Genomic DNA, 22049 nt, shown 5'->3' on the forward strand with positions numbered 1-22049 from the left:
AAAAAAAAAAAAAAAATGAGATCAAACACAACAAAACCCCACCCCACAACCTTCAGGACAGTCTATCTTAAAATTTCATATGAAAACTCCTTCCTCCCTTTGAAGATCTGTCCATATTCAGGAATCTGAGAGTGTAAAAAGGTACCAATCATTGATTTTTTTTTTTTTTTTTGTAAACTTAAAATGTTTAAAATAAAATAGCATTTACAGTTTTTACAGACTGGTGTAACCTAAATGAATTGTTACCTGTGTTAAGAGAAGTAATAGTTACAATTTCCTACCTCTGTGTGTGTGTGTGGGTGGGTGTGTGCATGGGTGTGTGTGTAGGGGTGATCTAGTGACCAGAGGGAAAATCCAGAAATTCAAGAGCAAAGTAGCCAGGCTCATTTTGAGACATTAAGAAGGACAAACAGCTTATCAGGTGGATGTACCCCACATGATTAAGGACTGAAAAAAGTCAGACCCTCTATATTATGTTTGGGGGAGCACAGTGTAATTTAGCCACTTTAAAGCAAGGGAAAGGCGAACTGAGGACTGAGCATCCTTGATCAGCCTTGAAGGCAGAGATCATTGCAAATGCTTTTTAAAAGGCAGTTGCCAGTTTTTCCTATGAACAAGAAACGTTTTTGCACTTAATACAAAGCATCTTTCTAATCAATTCAAAACCTCACCCCCAAATGCCTCTGTTCTTCTATGCCTTTGATTCACCAGTCTTGGTAGCATTTGTGCCCCTTTTCCATACTCTTCCAAGTGAAAGACCCTCAGCTCCTGCTCTCTTGTGGTTTGACTCAGGGAAATAAGGCAGAATCCAAATGCTTGGTGATGAAAGCTGTGCTTCCTGGAGCATATTGCTAAGACTGCAGCAGGCTGAGGCTCTCATGGGGACAACACACTCCTAGCTGCTGTGGGGAACACTGAAAGAGCCTACCTCGGGCTGAATGTCTACCTGGGTGCTGCCTGAAGCAGGAGACTTTACAGGCAGGCTCATATGGAAGTGATGGGGGTGGGAAAGATGAGCTTTTGAGCCTACCTTCCAATATTACTGAGATGGGAATAATTTGTTAACCCAGTATAGAAAAGCTGCCTCTCTTCAGCTAACCCTGTTGTGTAACGCTTGCTTTCCCTGTGATGTTTTAGTTTTTTTCTGTGTTGGGGTCAATGACTGCCCCTTGCCAACCTTCATAGGTTTCTAGGTCCATAGAGATGTAGGTTGTTTATTGAACTAAACTTAAGAGTGGTACCAGGTGGTGGGTGCAGGGCAGGAAAAGGGGAGGAGGTGTGGTGGATGGGAGGGGTCTTTCACTAGCTAGCAATTTAAGTAAATGTATGATTGAAATAAACTGTCACGAGTGAAAGCTGGCAAACTAATATTGTCTGGAGTCTAAAAGTCTTCCTCAAACTCAGGTACTTAACCTCTCTGAATGATCCTGCAGACAGGCATCTTTGTATTTTCCCTTTTCTTTTGAGAGAGAGAGAAGTCGGAATAGCATGAAGAGGGATTGGGGGGAGAAAATATACACCACCTTCTCCCCAAATGCAAATGCCTCCAGTCACCCATCTAAAGAGGCAAAGTCAGCTGTTTGAAATGCAGAATGGCATCACCAGGAGGTTTACTTAAGCTGAGGACTGAAGGTAGATTTCTCTTCTACCTATGGAGAAATTACTGTGTCTAAGAATACTGCTTCTAAGAGACTAAGAAGCTCTTTCAAGAGAAATATTTTGCAAATGTCTCTAAGATGTTAAGCTTTGTTAGATAGCTCCTTACATATATATATACATATACACACACACACACACATGCATGCCATAAGCTCATTCTTTCTGATCAGGAGACCTCATTTTATTTTGTTTATAATTAAAACATGACTTTATGATATATACCATGCATACAGCACCCATTTAGATTACTAATGTTCTAGAAGAGAGGTGCCTTGATAACTTCAAGGAGGGCGTTTTGGATTCAGTCTTTATGATCATTTGGGGATGCCACTGTAAATACCATCTTGGAGGGCAGGGGTTCCAGGGACATCTATAATGAAATTCCACTGAAAAGACCTTTAGAAGACAACTGATTTTTCTGGGAATAAAAAAAAAAAATCCCCCAATTGTGCAACTGTAGGAGTCAATCCTTGGATTCCACTGATTTAATCTCCTCCTAAGAAGCCTACTGGGATCCAGTGCCAAAAGCTGCTCTGGCTTGGTGCATTAAGGGCCCTGTTGGTGTGCTTGTAGGGAAAGCTTCCAGAAGCAGAGCCTTTCTGGAAAACAGCAGAGGCAGAGATCCACCCCAACCCCTAGAAATGTGTATACTGGAGACTGGAGAATCTCCTATCCCGAAGACTTTTTTGTCCCCTTCATTCTTCTTTTTAAAATGTGGCCATGAGAAAAAATGAGAGAATAGTCATGCTTTGTTGTATGCTGCTGACACCCCCACTCCTCCCCATATGACTAAACACCACGTATACAGAAGATCTGAAGTCCATATAAATCTAATGAAATACTGTTGAAGAGAGGACTGTCTACTCTGAGACCTGGAGAACTAACGATGGTCATACAAAGCTATGTTCTTACTTTGTGTGTGTGTGTGTGTGTGTGTGCATGTGTGCCTGTGTGTCTGCGTTGTGTCTTTGTAGGCAAGCAAATGTGTTTTCTACACAAACAGAGGAATTCAGCTCATTCTGTTTCATGCTCCTGCATTTCTTGCTTTGGAGAATAGAAGTGGGACGGGGGAGGCAAGAATGAGGCAAATCTGATAGTTTTAACTAAGGTTTTATGACACTTGAAATCTTTTCTTTCTTAAATTAATTGATCTTTAAGCTTCACCAAACTTGCTCTGACCCCCTCTAAGGAAACTACTGAGCATTTAAAAGAGAATCTGATTTTTAAAGGTGTAGCACCTTGTTTTTGGTTGTTGTTCTTCCCACAGAGGGTGCTAATCTCATTGTCCTGTGTTGTCTGGAAAGAATTTAAAGCCACGATTCACGTCTCTTCCTGGGCATTGTGATGGATTAACCCTCCATTTGCACTACCTTCCCAGCTGATTAAAGTTCAGCCCTGGTATAGAGGTTTCTTGAATATTTATATATGGAAAAAAAAAAGTCTTTTGAAATGACAAATGACACTCTCAGACCAGTCTTAGCCCTGGTAGGTTTTTTTTTTAAGTGCTACCAGAGGGAGCAGGTTAAATGAACCCCTTTCTCTGGCCTTCACTCCCAGGAAAGGCAGCCCTTGGGACTCAGACTCCAGCTCTGAGAGTTGAAACCACCAGGTAGTTCAGGTTCTCAAGACTGCAAGGTTGCCATCACAGAGAAAGGTTATTCTGGTGAAAGGAAACTTTTAAAATCCTTTTTTCAATATTCTCTGAAGCTCTTCAAAGTCTAAGCATGCCTCACCTTCCTCTCTGCCTTCAGGAAGGAGACTTAGTATTAAACAACACACTCATGAGTACGTGTAGGTCTTTAGAGGGGCAGACACCACTTGTTACTTCTCCCACGTTTCCGGAGCAACTGCACACAGATCGCTGGAAGGTTTAGAGGCTTCCTATGTTCCTGGGCTGTAGTCACCAACCTGTCAGCAAGTTCAGTTTATGTTCTGTCTGGCGCAGCCATGCATTAGAGAAGAGGGCACTGGTGGATCACACACCCTGGGAAAATGAAAGGCATCAGATACCCTTCTCACACACAGCATTACTAAGAGACCAGAATTTACATCTCTTTTGGAAAATGGGTATTATAATGTTTTGGGGGGAGTCAAAATAAGCATCAGTTATTTCCTCTAGATAGATGGTTGCTGTTGGTTGATTTGGGCTTGCTGTGGATGGAATGCTAAATAGCAAGGAATTAACTGGAATATGACTATTACACAGGTGCCTGACGTATATTCTGGGAAAAGTTTAGGGATACACATATACATGTGCGTGCTAAGTTGCTTCAGTCGTGTCTGACTCTTTGCAACGCTATGGACCGTAGCCCGCCAGGCTCCTCTGTCCATGGGATTCTCCAGGCAAAAATAAAAAATACTGGAGTGGGTTGCTGTGCCCTCCTCCAGGGGATCTTCTCCACCCAGGGATGGAACTGGTATCTCTTTTGTCTCCTACACTGGCAGGTGGGTGTTTTTTTTTTTTTTTTACCACTAGTGCTACCTGGGAAGCCCACACACATGCATACTTATATGTAAATGACATAACATGACACAAAATAGCCACATATACATATTACATTGTCATATTTTTATATATATATATCCACATGTATGATCACATACACATGATCACATTATATAACTATATCCCGCAGCATTAATTATACTCCTACTTTCTTCTTCCTACTTTCTTCTTCCATGATCAAACTTTAACTCAGGAAAGGATCTGATAAAATCAATCACAACGTGTAAAGGGCTGAGGTGGCTGATGGTATTTTCAGGCATTAGTTAATGAGCTGATAGAGGCTTTGCAGACTGGGGAATCTTCTGGGCTCCTCATGCCAGTGCCATAGGAGAGTGTACGCCTGCTACCTAGTGGTAAAAGCCAGCAAAGCATTCTTCTGAGAATATGTACCTAACTCAAAAGTTCCACCTCAGGGTTGCAAAACATTTCTACATTAATAAATGCTCTACTCTGACTTTTTTCCAGGGATTCTAGGAGGCAAAATTCTGTAACTGGGTCCCATTTCCTGGCCTTCCTCAATTGAATGCCGTTTCTGGAATTATACTCAAAACAAAAGCCTGACTATAACTATTACTATTACTATTATCCTTAATGCTGAGTTGAAGTTGTAAATGAGATGGAGGAAAAACACTTACTGAGTGGCTACTTGGTATAAGAATCTTTATCTGGACCTTATTTTTACATTAGGAACCTAAGGCTTAGAGAGGTTGAGTGCTTTTGTGGAAAGTCACCCAGCCAGTAACTGGAAGCACAGGGCATTCACTCTGGTGGCCTTTCACCTATGTTGTGATTGTTGTTGTTTAGTCACTAAGTTGTGTCTAACTCTTTTGCAACCTTAAGGACTATGTCCTGCCAGGCTCCTCTGTCCATGGGATTTCCCAGGCAAGAATACTGGAGCGCGTTGCCATTTCCTTCTCCAGGGAATCTTCTCAACCCAGGGACTGAACCTGTGTTTCCTGCATTGGCAGGCAGATTCTTTACCACTGAGCCACCAGATAATCCCATTATGAAAGGTCAGACTTTCAACTATAGCCTCTTTCTAATTTCCTTGAATGGGTGCCTTCTCTACTCCTCTAGCCAGCAAAGACCCTAGGACTGGCCTGGGCTAGGGTACATGCTCACCATATTCTTGGTAGATGACACGGGTGCAATGCTCGCCTCCAGGAATTTTCACCCTGACTTTGATTGCTCTGGCCTCTGGTTATCAGGTCATGCAGGACTCTGTCAACAGAGGAAACTTCTCACAGGCTTCCAGGAGCAGAAAATTCAGTTAATCACCCTGTCTAGCCATTAACCAGATGACTTTGGACTCAGAGACACTAAAGTGTAGCACGTATCCAGTATCTGTATATTATTATTGGGGGTTTATCCACCTTCTCTTCTTGGTCATTACATGGACTATGTCTCGAAGGTGGTGGTTCTCAATCAGGAGCAAATCTGCCACCCAATTAATATAATGTCTGGAAACATTTGTGATTTTCATGCAGGGGGGTTGGATGCTACCAGCCTTTAATGAGTACAAGTCATGGATCCTGCTGAATACTCTACAGTATAGAGGAAGTTCCTTTTTAACAGAGAACCATTTACCCTAAAACGTCAAGGGTGCCTGAAGTTGAGAAACTCTGCTGCCTGGTATAGAGCAACAATGCCATCAACACCATTATGTTGCATTACAGCTTTGCTTGGGGTGGTTCACCTAGATCTATTGCCTTCTCATCTTGCTCTCTCTTGAGAAAGAACTGGAAATCTAAATGAAAACCCCTCAGGTTGGTTGCTAATCAGCACAAGGACCTGTAGTTAGCACATGCTTCTCAAAGAACATATGGCAAAACTTAAATTAACTGGGACAAAACTTGTCAGAGCCCTCCACTGACCCACTTTTTCTCTGGTAAGACTTCATTTAGGAAACAAGAAAAAAAATGTCAAGTTAACAGTGGATATTTAATTAACAAGAGGGAAAATGAGACACTTGATATTCCTTCCAGGAGGAGTTCTGCAGTCTGAATAAATTCAGCCCCTCTGCCTGGGCTTTTTCCCTGCTCCAACCAACCCTGGAATGTCTCCGAGGTATAAGTAGGCTTTCACTTTAAAGATCAAGGGGCTTACATGGAACCTTGCTCAATGTTATGTAGTAGCCTGGATGGGAGGGGACTTTGGGGGAGAATGGATACATGTATATGTATGGCCAAGTCCCTTTGCCCTTCACCTGAAACTATCACAACATTGTTAACTGGCTATACTCCAATACAAAATAAAAAGTTTATGAAAAAAAAAAATCAACGTGCTTAGCCTAGTGAGTGGTGGACCTATTAATCAGAGACCTGGTCTCAGAACCTAGAAGCATGAGGATCTAGAGATTCAAGCATCACAGACTGAAAGGCATTTGGGGCCAGGTGGGCCACACTGATGAGTGAAGTTCATAGGCCTATGGCATTAGGAGAACTAGAGAGTTGACTTAAAAGTATAATTTACTTATTTACTTATTGGCCATGCCCCGTGGCATGTGGGATCTTAGTTCTCTAGCTAGGGATGAACTCACACTCCCCTGCTTTGGAAGCATGTAATCTTAACCAGTGGATCACTAGGAAAGTCCCCCCAAATGTAATTTACTTTCGATAGGTCCTGGTTAATCAAAAGTTCTGCAGGCCAAGTCAAGAGTGTGTTCTGGGAGAAACCCAGTCTTGAAGTCAGGAGAGATGATCTTTAGACTTGTTGCTGGTACTCACAGGCCTTGAGTCCACGTTGTTCTCATCTTAATTGCAGTGAGCCTCTCTCTTTGCCTTCAGGTATTCCCTTAGGACCCTTCTGGTTCTGGGCTTCTATTTTATCATTTTCCCCAAACAATAAAACATAACAAAAGTAGTTTTCAAGCTAGTACCACTTAACCAGAAAATTAAAATTCCCCTGAACTCTCATTCCCCAGATATTCTGATTCATCAGGCTTGCCTGCATCCGAATGAGAAAAAGTAGATAAAAAATTACAAAGACGTGGGGCTTCAGAGGGGGAGGTGGGAACACCGGAAAACAGATGAGAAAGTGCAGGCATGTGTGGGTGGAAAATAGGGCTTTTAGAACGTGCGGGAAGATGAAAGGAAACCCCAGAGAGGAGGCAGGCACTCACACTCACCCACGCATGAGAAGGGGAGACACAGGGGTCTGCGCTGAAGCAGGACCAGCAAAAAGGCTGAAGAACACCGCTGTTGTGGGGGTAGGCCAGGGTGGCGGCAGGGAAGAAGTACAGGACCCTGGGAATAACTTAGTAGATTTGAGTAAGCAGCTATAGTTAATACTAGGAATTCAGAGTCATTTAATAAAATTAGAGGAAGGAGGAGGGATGGAGAAAGGGAGAGATCAGGGAAAAATAAAAGTCAAAGTTGTGGCAGGTGGAGAGGGGAAGAGAGAGGAAAAAAAGAGAGCAAGAAGGGAGTTTCAAGATTTGTGTTTTATGTTGATCAAATAATCATTGTATGTAGTTGTGATACACCAACCCTACTTCAAAACTCCTTTTAATTTCTTTCTTTATTCTGATCTACTGGGTTGGCTCGTTGCCTCTTCTCAAAGTCTTGTTGGGAAGCCATTTTTCTCCTTGCTTTACAAGAAAAAAAAAAAAATTTCTAGCTGCATCTTTCTTTCTTTTGCTCAGCTAGGAAAATGCTTCTCAACCCTGGCGGCACACTGAAACCACTTGAGGGCATTAATAAATAGTAATGCCTAGGTCCCTCCCCCAGAGATTCAGGTTTAATTGATCCGGAGTGTGGTCTTGATGAGGAAATATTTCAAAATTTCCCAGGGCATTGTGAAATTCAGCCAAGGTTGAGAAACATCGAGCTAGAGGATCACAAGAATTGCCACATTTGTAGCTCAGCAGTGAGATTCACAGGTCTGACTAGAGCTCTGTAAGAAACCACGGTGAGCTGGTGGCAGCAGGGCCAGATGGGGGTCACTGTTAAGTGAGGAGGCCCTGGCCTCACTGACTCCCCCTGATGGAGCTGATTGTGAGAAAGAGGTATTCGCTTAGATGGGCTTGTCTTTTGTTTCTGAGTACTCCATAGTTTACTGCTGCTCCTAAGTCACTTCAGTCGTGTCCGACTCTGTGCGACCCCATAGATGGTAGCCCACCAGGCTCTTCCGTCCCTGGGATTCTCCAGGCAAGAACACTGGAGTGGGGTGCCATTTCCTTCCAATGCATGAAAGTGAAAAGTGAAAGTGAAGTCGCTCAGTCTCTTCGAGACCCCATGGACTGCAGCTTACCAGGCTCCTCCGTCCATGGGATTTTCCAGGCAAGAGTACTGGAGTGGGTTGCCATTGCCTTCTGCGCATAGTTTACTGAGTACTCTTTTATTTATTTTAATTCTCCCAATAAGCACAAAAGGCAGACACAACCTTGTGCCATCATTTAGACAAGAAGACTCAGATCAGGAAAGGTTAAGAAGCTTGCCGAAAGTCAAAGCCTAGCACCTGGAATTGCATCTTCTAAATTCTGTGCCCTCCTACCTCTATCATTTCCCTTTCCTCCTCTGCTTGGTTGTGATGAGGCAGGGCTGACCTTGCTCAAAATACTAAAGTCAGTAAGTCTTCTAGCAGGAGTCCTGGAGAACACACCACACTCATACTCCTATACGCTCTCATTCTCTAGCCGGGGTCTGGGAGCCTGACAATGACAAAGTTTGGTATCACGGGCTTGGTACTGCCCTTTGGTTCTTAACTTCCCCTCTCCTCCTAGCCTGACACTCTTTTCATTTTCATAGAAGCTTTCATGATACCTCAGAGAATTCCAAATAGATGCCAACTTTTCCCAAATATCCCCAAACATCAAAATGTTCCCTTTCCACTCAGCCCACTGCCATTAACTCTTTTATCAGCAACTCTTTAGAGAATGTGTAAACTAAATGCCAGTAGAAAATGGATAGATGGACGATGATACCAGTTTTGCCTAGAAATTCCTGCAGCTTAAAAAAGATCTTTTAGGGCAATAAGAAACATTGTTCTAATGCTAGAATTGCAGGTACTGAGGCACCTTGGTGATGTGTATTTGGACAGGAGATCGTTTCTTGTTCCTCTCAAATGAAACAATGCAGGCAGTTGCTCATATGTAAGACCAGATTTGCCAACAATTTATAGGACTTAAAATAAAGCCAGGATAAATATTGAATCTTCCAGCATATTTATCTCCTTAAACCAATGCCCCCCCCTTTTTTTTTATTACTAAATGTCCACCATCAGTGTGTGTTTATCTTCAATTAAGCGTTCTCTGGATTGCAAACTCTGTGCGGCGGGGACCTCTCAGAGATACTGTAGGCAGCCTTGGATAAAAGTGAGACAGCTCAGTCAGTGGCAAGTGAGAGCTGGATTAGTCTGCCACAGAAAGGTCTGGAAAAGCCAAGCTCTACACAATTAATGGAACAATGCGACAATCTGTCTTCAGCTGGCCAAGGCAATCCTGTCATTTGTCCCTCAGCTGCAGGACAACCACTCACTCTGTGATTTCGTCTCACTGTCTGCTCCATGGTGATTGCATTTGCCGTGAAATCTATATTTCCCTGCAACTGAGTCTGTGTGTGCGTGCATGTGCTTTATTCTAAAAATAATGGTCCTTCTTGGAATTCAGCCTCACTCTTGCTTTCTGTCCAGGTCATTTTTATCTGAGTTTCTCATATTGATTCTTTTTTGCACACTATTTCAAAAATTGTAAAAGGTACAAAGAGAAAAGAGCAAACATGCTGTAAGGAAGAAGGGGAGAAATTTTAATAATGGAAATGAAACTAAAGGTAACACATCGCTCAGTTTTTTTAGTTCTAACTGAATTGGTTAGTTCATTCAAAGTGACACAGCATTTCTTGTTCAGGGATTAAGTAAATTTTTGTTGAGTGAACAAGAGACCAATTTAACTTGAAGATGAGGCATTAGGAAGAAGACAGTGCTGAGTCTAGGTCCACCAGACACATGATGAGTATGTGAAAGAGAAGCTTCCACTTCAACCTGATCCATCTGTGAAAGGCAACCACCACCCTCCTGCCCCGCCCCCCAAGAGGAGTGTTTATTACATATTGTATTTACCAGATGCCTGGCAACCTGCTAAATCTTTAACATTTTCTCATTTAAAGTGAAAGTGTTAGTCCCCCAGTCATATCCGACTCTTTGTGACCTCATGGACTATAGCCCGCCAGGCTCATTTGTCCATGCAAGAATCCTGGAGTGGGTTGCCATTCCCTTTTCCAGGGGATCTTCCTGACCCAGGAATCAAACCCAGATCTCCTGCATTGCAGGCGGATTCTTTACCATTGAGCCACCAGGGAAGCCTTTGTCCAGAGAAGCATTCAATTTTGCAGATAGGTAAACTGACATTTAGAGATGTTCAGTGACTTGCCCAGCGTCACTTACCTTAATGGGGATGGGGGAGGGGACAAGCACTGACTCTGGAGACACAGGGCTTGGCTTCAATTCTGGCTGAGTGACTTTGGCAACTGATTAATACTTAACCTTTTTGATACTCAATCCCTTCATCTATAAAATGAAAATAGGGATGTTAGAATTAAATAGGTTATTATTGAAAATTAAATGAGATATTCTTTGTAAAGTGCTCAGAACAGTGCCTGGTATATGGTAGGTGCTAGATAAGTGGGTTCTGGGTTTGCTTGTTTTAAGAACAGATAAATATCATGTTGGCCAAAAAGTTTGTTTGGGTTTTTCTGTAAGATGGTGCAGAAAAACCCGAAAGAACTTTTTGGCTAACCCAATAAAACAACGTCACACAGCCGGGGGCGGGGCTCAGTCCAACAGGGTTCAGAGCCACACTGCCCCCATTTCCTTCTGTGATAGGGTATTATCCAAAAATCTAAGTTCCTGAAAGCACTGGGTCCGGACAGAGAAGTAAAGGAGGCAGAGTGAGAAGTCAAGGAGTAGAAACACATGCTTCTCCCTTCACAGCTCTGAAATTTTCTCAGGCCTTAGCGTTGATACAACGTTTGACTCTTTCTGGTTCTTCATTGGCTTGACTTTGCCACTGATATCAGGTACCCTCGTGAATGTAGCCCACACTAGAATATGAGAGTGCGTGTGTGCCTGACATCCATATATCCATGCAGGTGTGGTCCCATCTTCTCCTTCCACACAAACCAAAGCCTGGTGGCCAGTTCAAGGAAACATCACTCATGTGGGTCTTTGGCATTACAGCAAAACTTATTCCCACATCTGAGCTATTTGCTGTCTGTAGTCAATTCCTGAAGGTGGAAAGCGATCCCACAGCCTGTGATTGTGATCCAGCTCCCAGACTCTTATTTAACATCGGCAATATTAAATCATGGGCTTCCCTGGTGGCTCAGACAGTAAAGAATCTGCCTGCAATGAGGGAGAGCTGGGTTCTATCCCTGGGTTGGGAAGATCCCCCGGAGGAGGGCATGGCAACCCGCTCCAGTTTACTTGCCTGGAGAATACCCACAGACAGAGGAGCCTGGCGGGCTACAGTCCATAGGGTCACAAAGAGTCAGACACGACTGAGTGACTAAGCACAGCACAATATTAAATCATACCGGCCCCTGAGACACTAAGCATACATCTTTGGCCATAACAGATGTGCTGGTGTTTATTTAAAGATATTTTTTCTCTGTGTACTAACAGCCACAGAGTGATGCTGCTCAAGTAAGTGTAACAAAAGAAGGACGTGTCTAGGGTGGATACTCTTCTGGAAGAGAAGCTCATGTGTTAATATGTAGAATCCAAGTTCCAGGTTTGCTACTTTGCTTCTCGCCTTTGGGCAAGTCAGGGCCGCCTGCCTGGCTTTTCCCTTCTTGTTTGTAGTAGTAACTTGGGGCATTTCTTCTAGTTCTCTTCTCTGCTAGGCAGGATCTGGAGGCAAGTAAGGTTGATTTCCAGGACATTCTCTACTGCTGTTTCTTATCAACAGGTAAAGTTAGGAATGCATTAAACCTCCCCCAAGGAAAGATCTCTCTCCACCTTAGAGACTTACCCAACACCACAAACAGATATCATGTTTGGTCAGAGGAAATGCTCTATTTTGCTCCTAGGAAATTAGCTCTTGAAAGGTGAGTCTGTTCCAAGGCCCCAACTGTTCCTTGTGATTTGATCACAGAATGACTGAAGAATGCTCTGCTCTGGCTTTGGACAGGTATATCGGAAAGACTTTGGCCAAAGTAAAATCCCAACACATGAATCTATGCTACCCAGGAAAGCTCTAACTACTGGGGAAATGAGAACCACTTTCGGTTTAGTGTTTTGTGTCTTTACTAACTTTTTTTTTTTTTGGTTGTGCAAGGTCCTAGCTGTGGCACGCAGGATCTTTTTTAGTTGCAGCCTGCAGGATCATTTCAGTTATGACATGCAAACTCTTATTTGTGGCATGTGGGATCTAGTTCCTGACCACGGGTCGAACCCAGGCCCCCTGCACTGGGAGCGCAGAGTCTTAGGCACTGGACTATCTGGGAAGTCTCCCCACTAACTTGTTACATTGTTTGTTGTTTGTTTTTTCTCTTCCCTCCTTTCCTTCTTTTCTTTCTTATTTCCTCCTCCTCTAATTTTTTTTTTTTTACTGGATTCCTAGTTTTGAACTACACTATACATTCTTAACAGGGCTAATACTGAATTTAAGGAGTAAAACTTGGCTCTTAAGGGGATAAAAAGTCTTATTATTTGTATGTATAAAGCAGAGATACACTTATGGTATATAGTTGTTTTTGTTGTTTAGTCGCTAAGTGGTGTTTGACTCTTTTGCGACCCCGTGGTCTATAGCCCGCCTGGTTCCTCTGTCTGTGGGATTTCTCAGGCAAAAATACTGGAGAGGGTTGCCATTTCTTTCTCCAGGGGATCTTCTCAATTTAGGGATTGAACCCATGTCTCCTGCATCGGTAGGCAGATTTTTTACTGCTGAGCCACCAGCGAAGCCCATGTCATATGGTGCATAAACACAATATATCTGTGGTATTAAAATTTCAGAGTGAGGTAGGGGAAAAGGTAAAAAAAAAAAATCTCTTAAGGGGGAGATAATGAAAAAAGAAGTTTGAGAAATGCTGAGATAGACAGTGATGAACATGGGGAAGAGACAAAAGAGCAATAAGTTAAAGCATCCTGGCAGGTCATTGACTGAGATTTTGAGAGGGTCAAAGGAGGTCTGTGTTCTTCGATATTGAAAACTGGAATTCAGAGGTTATTTGAACAGCCAAGGTTTCAACTGGGGAATTTGGTCTTATCAGTCCCTCCTACACTCAACATCTCTCAGAGCAATCTTTACTTTTAAGTTTCATGATGTGTTGGAAAAAACTATTGGGGATGAAATTAATAGACCGAGCTCTGGTCCTGGCTCGGTCACTTACTGACTAAGATATATCACCTCCTCTGTGGACTTCAGTTCCCGTGTGTGTAAGATTCAGAAATTAATCCTTGCTCAGCTGTTTCCATAAGGATCTGGTAAGGCTCAAAGGAGAGAATGTAAGTGACACTTTAAGAGCTATGTAGTAGCATGCAAAGACTTAAAGCAATGGACGGAGGAGGGGGGTGGCATATGGGTGGCCACCCACAGTGTGACTTTGGAAGTCCACATGCTTCAAACTCTCCTCCACAGGGAGTGGAATTCCTGCTATTAGTCACTGCTCTGAATCAAGTCCCTCATGACTCTGTCAAGAGCACATGGAGAGGAGAAGCAACTAGACTGTTCTCTCCTTAAGGGACGGGCACTCCTTTCCCTTTCTCTCACCGTGGATCACAGGGTCTGTCCCAAGTGGGTCTAACAGTTTTTGGACAGGTCATCATTTGAGTTTAAGAACTGTGGCATGCTGCTGCTGCTGCTGCTAAGTCGCTGCAGTCGTGTCTGACTCTGTGTGACCCCATAGATGGCAGCCCACCAGGCTCCCCCATCCCTGGGACTCTCCAGGCAAGAGTACTGGAGTGGGGTGCCATTGCCTTCTCCGAGAACTGTGAGAACATTCACGTCTCTAAAACAGACACACCAATGGTTGCCTTGTGGGTTCTTGAGAAGATATCAGAGATCACATATACTGAGTTGACCACAGTGCTAGCTGATAGTAAATTCTCAAATAATAGTAGCTCCCGCCCTGTGTCACCAATGTTTATAGTTACGTGTTGTATTTCTAGAAACAGACTAGAGGAGCATTGAAAGGCATTAGGAACACTTAGTTTCTAGAAATAGATTCTAAGAAGTAGCTGTGAGAGGTTAATTGAAAGAGAACATTAGGGCTTCCCTGGTGGCTCTGTGGTAAAGAATCTACCTGCCAATGCAGGGGACATGGGTTCAATCCCTGATCCCAGAGGATCCCACATGCCAAAGAACAACCGAGCCTGTGCACCACAACTATTGAGCCTACGCTCTAGAACCTGGGAGCCTCAACTCCTGAGGCCCTCGAGCACTAGGGCCCATGTTCCACAACAAGAGAAGCCACGGCAATGAGAAGTCCACACGCTACAACCAGAGAGTCGCTCCTGCTCAATGCAACTAGAGAGAAAGTGCACGCAGCAACAAAGACCTGGCACAACCAAAAATAAACAAATGCAATTATTATTTTTTTTAAAGAGAACATGAAATATTAGCAATATAAAAGTTATCTCCCTCGTAAGTTGGAAGAAAGAGACAGCACCATCTCTGTTAGGCAAAACCAGCTGGACTACTTAGTTAAAGAGGTTACCGAGCTTCCTTCACATAGGTGTGCCAAGACTTGCTGCAGGTGACTGCCTTTATTTTTTCCCCAGTATAATGATTCTCTCCCGTTTCGTCAACAGATCCAGTCCCCAGACCTCTCTGAGCATACCTCTCCCCAGACCTGCTAGAATCTCCTAAGAAATTAAAATTGAGAGTTTTGGAAGAAGGGGGAACATCAGTCTACCCAGGTTCAATTAGAATCATTTATTGCATCATATCACCACCATCAGATTCAAAAGCACATGTGCTGCTGTTCTGAGTGTTCAAGACAGACTCTGGCTGTGGTCCTGTTATCTATCGGCTGGTGAGACTCAGCAGCCCTGGGTACCACAGCCAGGCAGCCCTGGAATGCAGCAAAACCCAGCTACAGATACAGCAGCCTGCAACCTGCTGGGTTCCACTGGTTAATCCGGGGCTATCGACCCCAAAGAATTGGGAGGAAAGCAGATGGGGAAGAAGGAAAGGGTCTGTTTGTTTTGATTTTTTTTTTTTTTTTCTTTTTACCAGGCTCAGTTCTTCGGGAAAAAGAAAAGAATCTCGCTCTGAGCTGGTGCCCTGCCAAGCGTCCTCCCCTCCCTTGCTAGTCCAAGCACTCCACCGTCTGTGCAGACTGCAAAACAGCAATTTCTGGAAACACACTGGAAAGTCTGGGCCAGTCCAGAAGCAGTAGATTCTTGGTATCTGTATGGTAAGGTTTTAGGGAGTTTACTTTTCACCTTAATTCTTTTAAAACCGCCAGCTCTCTGAAGCACATCTGTTATCCACAGCTTCTGTTTGTAAAATGAGGCTGAAGATATCCTCTCTAGAGAAATTCCCGAAACTTCTCTGTAGTTCAATGCTTCCACTGACAGTCTGGCTCACAGAGTACAATGGTGGTAAATATTAAAGAATGTTAATAAAAGTGAGATAAAACACCTAGGGGTCTTTTTTTTTCCTGAATTTTGCTTTGCTCACTACTAAAGTTTATCTTGACAGAAAATTTACTTCTCTGATCCACATCATTTCCCAAAGCAATTTTCCAACAGCAAATAAAATTTGTGGTGATTGCAAAGAGGTTTTCAATCCCTGTGCTAAGGAGGCCAAGGGTTTTCATGGTTTGTCTCACCTTGAGGTAAATACCCCTCACTCAGGACACAGTCTCTGAGGGACCCTGGGTAGCATCTAGGGGCAAGAGCCTAAAAAATGAGCTCTCAGATTTCCAACATAAACAGGCTTGGTATGGGAGATGGTTTGAGTTTTAAGATCAAATCATGAGAAAGTAATTAAGTCATTAAGTAAGAAAATAATTGCCTAAGCCCACATAGCTGTGTTCTCAAATGAGGTGGAGCACTAAGCAAATGAAATGCCTTTACATTGCACTGAACTTTGCCCTGGTTAACACAGACTACATTTGTACCCCATCAGAAGTGTGCATTTAAGTACATCATGAGAGGAAATTTGTGTTCTTCTCATTGTTGTGTTTGCTTTGTTCTTAGCATTTAGGGCTCGACGTGATGAAATATGATTAAGCTTTGGAATAGAACACACCAAATTTGAGTCCCAGTTTTTCCACCATATGCCTGGTGAGTAACATGGGCCCAGCAACTCAGCCTCTATTAGTATCGAGATAGTTTTAAATGTCTGCCTTGTATTAGGAAAGAGTAGTATTAATCTAGGTAAAACACTATATAAACACTGGGCACATAGACAGTGCTTAATAAGTATGCTTAGTATTACTAGTACCCTTTACATCGTCTTCATTACTTTTGGTACAAAATGTTCCTATTACCACCGAAGTAGTTTTGACTTTGTACAAAAAAGTGAATCTTGTTTCCAATGCTATTGGCAACAGAGTGGAATTCAGTCTATGAATATCAATAGACAGAATCATGTAAATTGTGAGGTTTGATGAGAACATAAGCCACCAATAGGGGTTCTTCCTAATGTGTCCAAATCAATCCACAGATGCTGAAAAGTCATTTCTATCTCCATGGCCCTATGCCTATGACTTTTCTGTTTTCTCCTTTTCTTTCTTTTTTTTTCCCTAATAATTCACATTTTCATGATAACACAACAGTCAGTTAAGGTTTCAAAGATATCTAAGAAGCCTTTTCAGCTCACCATGGTTATCCCTCTCTCCCCAAGGTATTAGAACACTCACCGACCTTAGCAGCCATGTTTCCCAGTCTAGATTGCCCCAGGATAGCTCCTTTTCTTTGTCTCTATTATTACTCTACTTACATACTGTAAGGGAATAGCAATTAGTCAAGTGGTGGTGGGCAGCTCTCTTGCCCCATATTTTGTAAATACTGACTTTGCATGTTTATATAACGGTGAGATCATTTAGAGCACGGTGCATGCACATCATGATGTACTCACTTGGCCACGTGAACATCTTTATCCTGTGTACCTATGTAAGCACCACCTGAAAAGCTCTTGCAGTTGTGTTGTGGCAGCATCAGCCATTAGAGAAAAAAGCATGTCTGCTGTGCTGCTGCAAATAAAGAATGTCTGCAGTTCCTATGGCTCCTTGTATCTTTTTCCAGCTTCTTCCTATCCGTTTCCTAGTTTGTGCACTTACCTACCCTGGGTTCAGCAATCAGTGGGACATGTACCACGCATACATGTTTGGTGTCCCATTATACACTATTCAGGATCAGGAGAGAACTCATTTCCATTAACTGCATTTAGTTACTTTCTAGGCACCATGGAAGCAAAGAGAACAAGACATGGCCATGTCTCAAATAGTTTTTGGTCAATAGGACAGGTACAATGCCTGCACATATAAGGACAACCCAAGGTGGACATGAATGCATACTATCAGAGAGGGGTATCAAATTCTTCTTGAGGACGGAGCAAGAAGAGAGGGTTTTCCGGATTCAGGAAATGGGTGAGAGGAGAGTGACTAAAGAGTTCTTGATAAAGAAGGTGGGTTGGTCTAGGCACTGGGTCTAGGTATGTGGGTAGGATTTGACAGGCAGAATGGAAGGCAAGGGTCTCTCAAGAAAACACTGCACTATGAACAATGGCATGGAGGCAGGCAAATGAAAGGGAGGTATGGGGCAAATGCACTGGCAAGGTGCCTACCAGCGTGTCATGACTAGATTTGTTATAAGCAGATACTTAAACAGCAGGAAAATCAAGAATCCAATTTTGTTCCATTTCAATAAGGAAGGTGTCCTCCTCATAACAAGATGAGTTAGAGAGAAAAGAACTAACCACTCTGATAATGTACCCTTACACTAATTTTTAGAAGTAGAACAGAGTCCAAGAAAGTGTTTCTTAAGGCTTCCTGAAGGGAGGTATTGCAGAATCATCTCAAAGATTATTAAGCAGAAGGGAGTATTTGAAAAAATCACTGGAACATCCAGAGCAGAGAGAGGTTTTAGAGAATGTCTTCTGAAATTGGAAGGGTGACATGGTTGCAATCAGCAGACATCTGAGAAGGTGGTAGGATCCTATAGGGAATGATTATGAGGAGGCTTTTAAGGAGACTGGTCATGAGCACCAGTGGGTCCATCAGAAAAGACTTTGTGACCAAGCATGGCATGAAACATCAGATGTGACTGCCCTTGAGGAACAACAATATGGACATGGACAATGATCAGAGAAGTGGGTATCATGTGACCTGAAGATCAGTGAGTTCTGGACCAATTTAAGGCCTCCAGTACCACTGTATAATCAAGAAGGTTTGGTATGGTACAAGAATTCATACAGTAATTGACATTTAATTTCCCTGGTAAGAGAGAAGGCTTCAACTAGATTAGATGCAATTTTAAAAGGAAACAAAAAGCCAAGTGAAATATTTTCACTCTGTTGAGAAGTAAATTTCACATCCATTACACTGACTTATCACACAAGCCATACCTTCTCAGTAATATTTTATTCCTAGGGGGAAAAAAGTGATACGTAGAAGAAATTGTCTCTTTCTTTTGGCCCATGGACATGATTCTGAATCCCGCAAAAGCACACACAAGGAGTAGGTGAGGTAACAGAGCTGTGGAATGGAAGGGAGTTGGGTCTCAGCAAACACTACTGTGGCCCAGAGCCTAGCCTGGGGAATCTACCTCTGGACCTATGCTGTGTGAGATAATAAACCACCGTTTTTCAAATCATTGAAAAGTGAATGATTTTATTACTTGCAACCATAAGCATCTTAACTGACACCTTAACTGACACAACAGATGGACTGGGGTAGAGACTGGAAGCTTGAAAAGTTAAAACCATAAGGCTAATCTCTTCAGGAGTTAGAGAAAACAGTATCTTAAGAGTGGGTAGGGTTGAACCTTCCTATTTCTCTGTGAGGACTTTGAGGGATTCTCAGAGATGATGAGAAGAAAGTAACTGAAGATCAGAGATGATGGAAGGGATGGTGCTGATGGTTTCACAACAGTAGAGAGAGGAAGGGCCACCACTTCTGTGCTGCTCGGGCTCAGCTGTGGGAAAGGAGAAGCTGGAGAAACTAGATAAGGTTCAGGGCTGAAAACCATTGCCAACAGCCTTGCGATTGTTAACTTCCTTCCACGACTGCCCCCCCTTAGGACTGAGTGGACTGTTGACACTTTTACCTTCAGAGTGGAGGATTCTACCATAACTCCCCAAGAAGGCAGCTTGCTATTTTCATTCAGTTGATAATTCTCCATTATCACCTACTGAAAATACAGTATTAAGACACTGAACTCATTCGATAAGAACCTGGGTGGTAAATTTGCAATGCCCCTTGCTATAACTGCTGTTGAAGCAGGAAGGCAGAATTCCTTCCACTTGTGTGGCCATGAATCAGATGATTCCATTCACACTAATTGTGCCATGGTCAGAGAAACTGAGATAATGCAAGTGCAAATACTTGGCCTGTAGCCTAGAATTCATCACTTAATAATTATTAACGGCCAGTCCTGTTTCCTTCCTGCCTCATTTTTCTTTCTTACTCCTTCCTTTCCTTCATCTTCCTTTCCCTTCCTCTCTCCTCTTTTATCCTTTCTTCTCACTGAATGCTTAGCACTCCACATTGGCAGGAGAAATACCCTTCATGCTACATGACTAGCTGTCCCTCTGGCTCTAGGAGGGCACAAGGACACACTTCCCAGCTGAAGTGAGGCTCAAGGGAAGGCTTATACAATCTGTCATCATCAGCTGTAACTTGTCAATCTTCCCACTGATGTAATGACATAAACGGGGGTACTTCCTTAGGGTATCAAACTAGGTTCATGGAAAATTCAGCTCAAACACCTGCAAGTTCCATTTCTGGGGTTGCATTTGCAAGGTTCCTCCCTTTGGATGGAGGTCTTATGGGTCAAGTTCATCTCATCATTTGCCCTTTGATTCTTTAGGCCTATAGACACTGATGCACACTTTTAAGAAAATAAGTTCTTAAAACCACTTAATAATCTACACCTGTGATTAGAATCCTTACTCTTAAATCCTCCTGCTTAAAGACAACTTCGATATTTCAGGTTAAGGTCATCTGTAAGATGCTCATTCCCAGCCCTCATCCTTCATATCCTCAAAGACTGGAAGATTCCAGAGACTTGATTTCCACAGATTCACAAACTGCCCTTTAAAGAGCTCCAATGACTTAACAGTCTTGCATGTAACATGTTGCATGGACTTAGTTTTTGAATTTACAATGAGCTCATAACTCTGGCCTGGGTCTTGACAACGCACTGTCTTGGCAAAGCAGATCCTGAGTGAACACTCGGGAACATTTCTGAATATATCTCATGTATAATTATCTCTGGTCATCCTGGGATCCCAAATCCCCTTGGATCAGTGGAGCCAAGAGGCAGCATTTCAGCTAATAGCCAATCCCATTTTATGTCTCTCTTGAGAAGGCAAAGAGAAATGATGGGTTTCTGTGCAGTATTTCTGAAAGAAACCTTTCAACTCACCAAAGGAAATAAGCAGCACTATCTGTTCACCAAATGCCTTTCAGAGATATCTAAGAGTCCTTTGCCAATGAAAACTTGTTCTCTGTTTCAAGAGGTGAAAAGTAAGAGAGTGAGTAAGTCAGCACACGATTATAAAGGGCCAAGGCTAGGTACTCCACGGGTATGCTAAATGGTGCTGCACTGCAATGTTTTATTTAAATGTATGCATCCCTACAGGGCTCCAATCCAGAGTATACGCCTATGTTTTGATTGCATTACTTAAGGCTCTGGAACTTAAGGTGGTATGTATGGCCCCACTTATATGTTGACCTCCTCAGGGGAGTGAGTGGATAAGTGAGCAGAAAGTAGCAGAGTACAAAATTCTAGTCTAGAGGCAAAGACCTGGGTCCTGGGTCCATCCCAAGGGCTCCCTCTAACACAGTTGGGTACCTCTGTGCAATGAAAACCTGGTACTTCCCAGCTCCTGGAGGATGGATTGATGCCAATAACCAGAATCCATTATTTGTGTTGTACTATAGAGTTACAAAGTGCTGCAGCCAGCACGCCAGATCCCATTTGATCAGCTCTGTAAAGGTGAAGGGAGGACAGGAAAACAAATACTGTTAGAAGTCATACAAAGAGATAGGTCCTGACCTTGGCATTTAGAGAATCTTACGTCGTTTACTCCTTGTAACATCAATACTGTAGGTAGGTACTGTTGAACTGATGAGAAAACTGAGATTCTGGGAGGATAAGTAAATGTCCAATAACCCACAGCTAATGCCATTCTTTCTATTCTAAATCTAACAAGCACCTCCATTATAAAACAGGTGGAAGTAGAAAGGGAAGCTTACCTCTACCATACAGGGGGATAACCTCCCATTTTTGTCAAGCAAATCTCCCAGGAAAACAGGTCATGACACAGAAATCCCAGTGACTTGAACAATGCGTCTCACTTCGGCAAGGATAAGCACAAGGTTCTTATGTGATAGGATGGAAGGGGCCATGAAAACCCTTTTCCCACAGAAATTGACTCTATTGATCCAGTTTTGGGGGGTCAGTATTCCATTCCACCCATTGGTGGATGTCATCAAAGCAGCAAGCTGGGAGCTGAAAAGTCTGGGAAAAAGATGTGTAAATATTAAAAGGGGAAAGACAGAAATAGTGTAGTATTATAAAACTGCACAATATTAAAGCTGGAAGATATCTTTAAAATCACTAAATCTAATGGCTTCATTAAATTGATGAGAAAGCTGAAGCTAACATAAGCTATGAACTTTTGGGAGTGTCTATGATCCCAGGGAGAAAATAGAGCAGTACCAGCATTCAACGTCAGTTACACTCAAGCCAATACTTATTGTGGAGACAGTAT

At 42.8% G+C, this 22049-nt stretch overlaps 2 protein-coding genes across 4 annotated transcripts in view; one reads left to right on the plus strand and one right to left on the minus strand.

The window, feature by feature from the left end:
- The window catches only part of LRRTM1 (leucine rich repeat transmembrane neuronal 1), a 5814-nt gene extending 2555 nt beyond the window's left edge, over positions 1 to 3259 (plus strand). The window contains exon 3 of the mRNA XM_010863336.1: positions 3217 to 3259. Coding sequence (XP_010861638.1) covers positions 3217 to 3259 — 43 coding nt within the window. The remainder of the gene's footprint in view (positions 1 to 3216) is intronic.
- The window catches only part of CTNNA2 (catenin (cadherin-associated protein), alpha 2), a 1195405-nt gene that overhangs the window by 417365 nt on the left and 755991 nt on the right, over positions 1 to 22049 (minus strand). The gene's annotated exons all lie outside the window — the stretch shown is intronic.

This window comes from Bison bison, unplaced genomic scaffold, assembly GCF_000754665.1.
Source record: "Bison bison bison isolate TAMUID 2011002044 unplaced genomic scaffold, Bison_UMD1.0 scf7180017864489, whole genome shotgun sequence".
In the NCBI taxonomy this organism is placed as follows: Eukaryota; Metazoa; Chordata; class Mammalia; order Artiodactyla; family Bovidae; genus Bison; species Bison bison.